The 8,684-nt window shown below is 43.9% G+C and overlaps 1 protein-coding gene across 1 annotated transcript; it reads right to left on the bottom strand.

Moving 5' to 3' along the window:
- Nucleotides 1–5,348: 5,348 nt before the first annotated feature.
- On the bottom strand, nucleotides 5,349–8,684 carry LOC101482181 (protein L-Myc-1b). Its single transcript, XM_004540836.3, has 3 exons — nucleotides 8,403–8,684; nucleotides 7,230–7,835; nucleotides 5,349–6,576 (listed from the first exon to the last, which is right to left on the bottom strand). The coding sequence occupies exons 2-3, from the start codon at nucleotides 7,753–7,755 to the stop codon at nucleotides 5,990–5,992; spliced, it is 1,113 nt and encodes a 370-aa protein (XP_004540893.1). The 5' UTR covers nucleotides 7,756–7,835; nucleotides 8,403–8,684; the 3' UTR covers nucleotides 5,349–5,989.

The following is an 8,684-nucleotide window of genomic DNA, read 5'->3' as shown; positions in this document are numbered from 1 at the left end:
TCAGCAAAACTAAATGTGGAAAGTCTCAGCTAAAAACACAAGCCAGAAATTTAGAGCTTCTGCACAGAGCCACACAAACAGTAACTAAACAATAAATTATAGGCAGCCAATGACCAGATTTTATATAAATCTCAAAGCATTTAAGACCAGTTTTTGTTGTAATATGTTATAAACACACAGTGAGGCAAATTAGCTCCTTTATCTCAGTTAATTTCTGCATATAAACTGGAAGTAGTTGTGGTGATCGTCAAGCTTAAAGCTCCATGTTTAGCCAAAGACACTGGAACAACAACAACCATAATAATAAGCAGAAGAACTGAGCAGCTTTAAAACACAAAGTTGTAAATTGCTTTACAACAAGAAAAAGCATAATAAAATACAAAGCATAATTTGAGAATTAATTACACAGAAACAATGCTGTGTTGTTTCTGTGTAATTAAGAATTGAGAATAAAAGGAAATTTAAATACAATAAATAAGCTGATGATGAGACAGAAACACATTATTCATGTCCTCTAACACAAAATATATTTTACTCTTCCTAACCATCTTGACAATTGACTGCTTTATTAGCATCGGCGTATGGCTTGAGATAAATTGGGCACTCATTAGCGCCCGAGGACGAGAGTTTTAGTGGGAGCTCGAAGACCTTTTGATGGGTTCATTATAATCGGAGTGGTGCTGTGTCTGGGCCCAGATGGCGATAGTGTTCACACTAACAGGATTAAGATAAACCCTAGATTAGATTATTACCCTCCCGAATTTATGCTGCTGTCTCACAATGGGCCAGACGCAGATGGGTGACAAATTAAAGGAAAAAACCGGCACGCTCATAAGTACTTGTTACTGCAAATCAGTACCAAGCAATCTGCGTTATCTGAATCTAAACATTTTTTATCTTTGTGGGATTAGTCCCTTCTCGAGGAATGAGAGGGGGTCACTGAAAGATAAGAGGGTGAATAGTTTACTGATGTTTTCACACTCACAGATGTTAACACAGCTGAGGATAAATGGAAGACTTTTGAGTGATTTGTTAGACAGTTCACTAAGTGTGACTCTAATTTTGACATAGCTTTAAATAAGAACACCAAGCCACAGTAAAGCTACTCTTGGGGCCCAGCATCCTTATTTTTTTCAGTTAATTTGTCACACATCAGCTGTCTTCTGAGGAGGGTAGTTGAAGTGCTTGCGGGGAGTCACAACAAAAGCCTTACGAATTGCTGTGCTGTACAACAGGTGCTGCACAGGAACTTGTAGCACCTATGTGTGCTCGTTTGGGTTTAAGAGCACATCCATTTGTTGGACCTGGTTTGACACAACTCAGCTGAGGCCAGATGCATTTGGATAAACCAACACGCGGGGCCTGTTCCAGCTGAATCATCGCTGTTACATAACAATGGTCTTAGAAAGGGGAGTGTGAGCGACACAGAGAAGGAGAGAAACCGAACCTCAGAAGACTGACCTAGATCAGAAATCCGACACATAAGTACCCGAAGAAAGGGTGAGGAGGGGGAAAGAGAGGGTGGTGGGAGCTCTCACTCTGGAGGGTGTTGTGGGTGGTGAGAAAAACAAACAGGAAGCCAGGAATAGTGGAATCGCCACTCAGGAAATATGACGAATTTGGGTCAGTAGGCAGAAAGATTAAGGACAATAAGCAGCGAAAGTTTCCTTGCGCATTTTGGTCATCTGTGTTTTGTGTACACCCACAACCAGATGTGTGCATGAGCGCCTTTTCCCGCTTGTGTTTTCCACATCTTCCCTGACCGTCAGCCTCTTGAAAATAGAATAAGGGGAAGGGTGTGTGTGTGTGTGTGTGTGTGTGTGCGTGTGTGCGTGCGTGTGTGTGTGTGTGTGTGTGTGCGTGTGTGTGTGCGTGTGTGTGTGTGTGTGCGTGTGTGTGTGTGCGTGCGTGTGTGTGTGTGTGTGTGTGTGCGTGTGTGTGTGCGTGTGTGTGTGTGTGTGCGTGTGTGTGCGTGTGTGTGCGTGCGTGTGTGTGTGTGTGTGTGTGTGCGTGCGTGTGCGTGTGTGTGTGCGTGTGTGTGCGTGTGTGTGTGTGTGTGTGTGTGCGTGTGTGTGCGTGTGTGTGTGTGTGCGTGCGTGTGTGTGTGTGTGTGTGTGTGTGTGTGTGCGTGCGTGCGGAGAGTTGAGTAAGAAAATGATGGCAATAAGTCCACTTCTCGTCTTTCCACCAAACTAAGATTCAGAAAATCTGTGTGCACAACCTAAACACAGGGCCTCTGACTGGAGATTATTCAGCTTATTCTCAAAGACAGAATCATAAGGTTATTATTTTTGTACCACATTTATTGTATACTGTTGTATATTATTGTAAGTCAGCGACGAGCCGCCAGTCTTACAATCACGACCTGTGCAGTGCGTTCATGGTTTGTTTCCTCCTCTGTCCCACTGTGTCAACAAGCAATATAAACACACTACACAAGTCAAGCCAGTCACACAGCCAGATAATACACTGAAAATATTGCACAATGTGCCAGTGTCTGTATCTGTGTCTCTGTGTGTGTGACTGTTTCCCTCTCTCTCTCTCTCTCTTAAAATGCATAGCTAAGAGATTCATCACAGTGACAGCTAGGGGATTTTAACAATTGCGAAAGCTGATCCTCTCACTTCTTTCCTAGAACACGCATGCACTGCCTGAGTTGCTTAATTAAAGGTTAAGTGACATTAAAAAAAGAAAGAAAGAAAGAAAAAGAGGCTCTCCAGATTCACATGTACTGTAGTTAATCAGCAAGAAATGCCAGAGCAGCAAGTACTACAAGTCTTTTTTTTTTCATCAGGGAGACTTGCCAAAGATGTTCTTACCTGCTTTTCTTTTTTTCTTTCTTTGTTTGCCATTTTATCTGACGAGATGTATGCCAAAGATAATAAAGTCAAAAATATAAATTCATTCTTTCACTGGCAGCACATAATCAAGGTGGACTCGTTGTTTAACACCTAACTGTATGTGATAAAGTAAATTACAGTGCGTTTTCTGCCGTCCTACTCACAAGAGGTTAACACAGCAGTTGGCCCCACATGTTGGAATTGGCTTTACTAAGAATGCCAGATGCGCTTCTTGAATAACAAATAAGGGATTCGTGCCTCTTCTTGGGATTGAAACGGGAATCTTTTTCTTGGTAGGTGAATGGGCAAATATACGTGTTTCATCATTTCTGAACTTGTCAGGGTTCTTTCAGCTTTCCTAGCCTTTCCTCTCCAAACTCACCCTATCTGCTTGAACACAATTTGAATCAATCATTTACCCTTTTAATAATGCTACCCAGTATTGAGTCAAAGGATTTCCCGTGCAGCAGTGCACTGATGCATCTGACAAGAAGTTAGCGCCAGTATTAGATCTCATTCTTACAAGCAGGTGCTCTGTCATTGCACATTGCCTAGTCGCAGCAAAAAAAAAACAAAAAACAGTGGATTGACTCAAAAAGAGAATTTAAGATTTCGCAAGACAAGTGTGTGACTGTGGGTTTAGAACAAGGATATAAATCAAAACAAGGCTGCCCTCCTCCCAGTCAAATCATCAATTCTCCACAGTCCCACCCTAGTCTTACACATCACACACTGCCTGACCAGCAGTGATGCTGTCACTTTTCTCGAGGATTTGCAGCGTACGCTACAAGTCTCGCCACTTATATATACTGGATATTGAGCAAGACGTATAGACTACAGTGAGAAATTGCAGCTGTAAAAAGTGAGAGGCACGTTGCTCAATGTGGACGACCAGAAAATCCAGTCTGGCAAGTTAACCGTCAGCGGCACAGAGCATCCAGCAGGACAATCAGATCCTCTTACCTCATTGTTTCCCTCAGGAAAAGTCTTGTTTTTAAAAAAAAAAAAAAAAAAAACTGGAGCCCAGGGTGTCTGCTGTCAATATTAGCAGGAATGCAAATGGTTTTCACCTTTTAAGTAAGAAATGACACTTTTTTGTCACCATTCATGTCTACATAGCGCACTGCAGGAACCCACGTGTGCAGTATGTTTTAGTTCCTCAAACAGCATCTCAAGATATGATGTTTTGCCCAAGAACTAACATTTTATTTGCATCCACGACACGATGCACTTAATACTTTACATGTTGCTGGTGGGAGTTAGAAAATGAAGTGGAAAAGGTGATTTTTAAATGAATTTTGTCGTTGGAAGGTAACTGGAAACACACAGAGACGTTGTTCCTATCTGGCTCAAGACCTGATATCTGATTTCTGCTTTCACTTCCTGATGCAAAATAAAGTTTAAGCAACAAACTAGAGGCCATGTGCACTGAAGCTGGTCGCCATCACAAGTTTGTTCAGGTTTGCATTAACTGAGATACTGGTTGGTTTGTTTTCTCCTTAGTGTGGAAATATGAGACCTGCAAAACATACCATTTTCTTCAAGAAATTTAAGGTAATTGGGAAGAAAGTATAGCATAGTCAGTATTAAGTTATGTTAAACTGAGCCTCATGAGGCCAAATGTTGACTTGGTGAAGGAAATATATATTAAACTGTGCCAGAAAACAGTGCCCTCAGGACTAAAAACGGGACCCGTTGAATAAACACGGGCAGGTGGAACGCCAGTTCCAGGCATAACAAAAGCCAAGTGAGGTGCGAGACGGTTGGAGTTCAGGGTGTGCCTGGCTCGTCTGTCAGGCTGAACTTGAACAAAGTGCCTGCTTTGAGTTTATTAAACAAATGACTGCAGCTCAAACCTGAGTCATTCAGGCTTGCAGAGACTCGTTGGTAAGGTCGCACACCAGGCAACAACATCACCAGGAGCTTGGATGCATGAAGTTAGTTTCATATTCGTCCTTTAGGCCAATTTACTATAGAATGAATTCCACTTAAAAGGGGTGAATAGAAGGATGCTAACATATTTGAGACCAGTGTTTTTAATGTAGGTTAAGAATGGTCTACATTTTATGTATTGCTTTAGAGATATACAGTGTATATATATATATATATATATATATATATATATATAATTTTTTTTTTTTTAAAGAAAAAAAAAACCAAGGGACTGTTCTAAAGATACCGATTGTATTTGTGTGTGAGCGTGACCCAATTCAGAGCACATCAGGTGCCCAGCATGCAGCAGTCACTGCAGAGGGGAGAATCACACAGGAATCTCTTCAAGGACGAGTCTCAAGGACAACCTCAGCTCAACCTTGTGTAGACCAGCATCTTGTGCAGGAGAATCAATACGTTAAGATACTGTTTGCTAAATTGAATGATCTGCCCTTATTTTACACTTGATCAGGTACAATAGAAGGCGATGTTTCTGGAGGGCAGCAGCCCATCAGCACAACAGAGAGGCCCCTCATAACTTTCTCTATTTTAATAAAACAAACAGTAGACCTCAGGTTCGTATGCAAATATGGTATAAAATTTAATGATGCTATTGTTGTTAGCATGCTTATAAAACAAAATCAGAAGAAGCATTGAAAGTGACGTGTGAGTATAAAGTACAGTAGTGCAACCTTTATCATCCCAGTTTACCTCCTATTATCTTATCAAAACAGAAGCTTTTGGGTAGCCTGGTGTTACACCACCCAGAGGAGTAGAGTCTTTGTTTTATGGAACCTCAAATAATCAGTCATACAAAAAAAAAAAAAAAAAAAAAAATGTAATTCATTCATGCATCACTCCATGTGCAATGGTGAAATGAAGAAACACACATATTCAAAAGGCTACAAATGATTGCTCTTGGTAAGCAATTAACAGGCAATTCACATCATGGTGTTGATGAGCATCAATTCATCAACCCAACTATTGACCAAAAAAAAAAAAATCTAACCACTCCTCATCATCAGAACAGGTTCACAGGCCAGCACAGTCAATTCACAACAACAGCTGAATGCATTCCGAAAAAATTTCACAGCTATTCACATGAGGCATGTAGGAGAAAAAAAGCATAGCTTTTCAAAAGTGACGGGTAACTTGTGAGCAAAAGTTCTCGGGGGTGAATGAGGCAGTTTATTTTGAAGGCGCGCTTGTTTGGAGGCTCAAGAGCACTTGAGTTCAGATAGCCTGCGAAGGAGCTGCTGGCGTCTGGATTTGAGGCGCTTCTTCTCCTGCAGCTGCCGTTTCTCCCTGCTGTGCAGCTCCATGAGGTACTCTGTCGCCTGGGTCAGGATGGCCACCTTTGGCGTTTTGGCCGACTCCAGGCCAGGGATCTGATCCCGTAGGGCAAGGAAACGAGACCTGAGGTCATTCCTCCTCTTCCTCTCAAGGAAATTGTGGTTCCGTCTGCGGTCCGTGTCGTCTGTGTCCGAGTTCTGCGAAGCCTCCGAGGAGGATGATGGTTGGGAGACATGAGCTGAAGCACCAGGTCCCATAAAGGCACGCTTGCTTGGGGGTTCTTCCTCCTCCTCCTCCTCCTCATCGTCATCCTCTTCCTCCTCCTCCGGTTCTGGCTCACTGTCTGGGGAACGAGCGGCATAGTTGTGCTGCTGTCTGTGGACAGACATGTGAAAACGTTTGGGGCAGGGGTCTGCTCGGACCGTTATGGTGACTGGTTTTCGGACATTTACCAGCCGCACCCGGTTCTGCTTGTTCTCCACAGTGACGACATCGATCTCCTCTTCATCATCTGTCATCACACAGACAAATAACTCATCAGTAAACACAGAAAAGGGACTCACTCTACAAACTTGCAAATTCCTACAAAGCACTCAAGCTAGTTCAACCTTTAAAAGCAATTCCATAAAACAAACAAGCAAATCTCTATCCGTCAGTGCCAGGATGGCAGAGCAGCAGGTGAGGCGCTTAGAGCAGTGGTGGTGCATGCCAGGTTCAATTCCATGGCAAGAATTGAGGCTTTAACCACTGAGCATTATTCAGCAGTTTCAATGAAGACTTTTTTATGCTGATATGGGACAACCCCTAATTTGGGAAATGCTTGAAAGTTATTCTCACGGTCTGTCAGTGTTTTTGAAGCAGCAATAAATCATCAGCGGGTTACCCCACCCTTCTACTGCACTCTGATTTCAATGCAGAGCCAGAGGAAGATAGAGAATTGAAGGGGGGTAGAGCGAGAGTAGCAGGGGCGCGGTTTTTAAAATACTACACTCAGCAAGCTTCCAGCCTTTAGGTGACTGTGTCACACTTGATAACCTCGCCATGCAAGTCAGACCACAGCTATGCAACCGCAGCCCCCGCTTTCCAAATTACGCACTGTTATGGGCAATTTAATCCTGGAGCAGGGCAGGGTGGGGCAAATCAGAGGCATGGCTGTATCCTTACCAGAGGAATCAGAGCGGGACTCAGAGCCAGACGACGCCGGCTTCCTGCAGCTGCTTGCGGGGAAGGTGAGAACAGCAGCGGGGTCAACGCAGTCCGTCGCCTTGATGGAGAGCAGGCTACCGGGCGAGACGCACTGCGCTTTGTTCGCTCTTGCGGAGATCTGGGGGACGGGGGAAACACCGGTGTGCCCCGCAGCCGGCGTTCTCCCGTTGACCTTCTCCAGCTGCTTGCTGGCAGAGAAGCTACTCCACATGCAGTCCTGAATTATGTGGGAGCTGAGGTTACCGAATAACTCCTCGGTGTCCGGGATGAACTGACCCTCGCACTCGTCCTCCTGGCCCAGCATTTTGGAAAACACGCTGAGCCTGTCTCCCGGCGAGAGGGGGTACAGAGTCCGGGTGGGAGACATGGGAGGGGTGGGAAGCAGCTCGAACTTTTTCCATATGTCCTCGCTTGGTGCGGTTGATTTGTAAAAATCCTCCTCGGTATCCAAATAATCGAAAAAATAGTGCGAGTCGAAGTCCATTTTCCCGGCTAATAATATCCTCCAGAGTTTATTCCCAGGAATGATCCAGTGGCACACACGACTGGCTTCTGAACAACGTTCTGCACAACCAGAGAGGAAATTTCAGAGAGATTAGCAATGATCTTTTTAAAGCAGCCTAGTTCCCAGCACATGCACGATCACATATCAAGTAGCCCATCCATCTAATGGGACACTATCAGGACATCGCAATCCCCCTAACAGCCTACTTTCTACAAATGGGACCATATCAATAATTGATGCCATCTTGCAGATGCTCCTCTTTGTGCTGATGGACTCAAGCTGTTCAGACACATATGGTTATTAAATAATCTAGTTATATATAAGTGTGTGTGTGTGTGTGTGTGTGTGTGTGTGTGTGTGTGTGTGTGTGTGTGTGTGTGTGTGTGTGTGTGTGTGTGTGTGTGTGCAAACTTGGGATTTAAAACAAGTGTGAGGGCATACGAGAGGCTACAATACCTGCGTAAAAGTGCCAGACAGTATTTCCTGAATTGAAAACAGCGCTTTGTTCCACTAAGCAGCTATGTGAAGCGGTAGAGGAGATCACTGAGCAGGCACACTGTTACTGAACAGGTCCGTTTCTTCAAGTGAAACTTTCAAAGACGAGACTACAGAATTAAACCACTTACCGGCTCTCCTCGAAATGTCCGATGCGTAATAAAGCGCACAGGGGAAAAAATAGAAATCCCACCTAACGGCAACGAAAGACCCAATTCACGAAAATGTAATGGATTAAAACCAAATCCAGTTGTTTCCGGTGTGCGATCTACACGTTTTTGTTCCAGATAAATAAAACAAAAGAACTAAAAAATAAGAGGGAGCCCAAAAAACGCCGGTGCAGAAACAGCACGCACGATACTCTCTCCGGCCTCCACAATAAAGAGCCACACAGTGCGTTTTTCGCGCCAGTG

The sequence above is a fragment of the Maylandia zebra genome, linkage group LG19, assembly GCF_041146795.1.
Source record: "Maylandia zebra isolate NMK-2024a linkage group LG19, Mzebra_GT3a, whole genome shotgun sequence".
NCBI lineage: Eukaryota > Metazoa > Chordata > Actinopteri > Cichliformes > Cichlidae > Maylandia > Maylandia zebra.
This window is presented reverse-complemented; position numbering and strand designations above follow the sequence as displayed.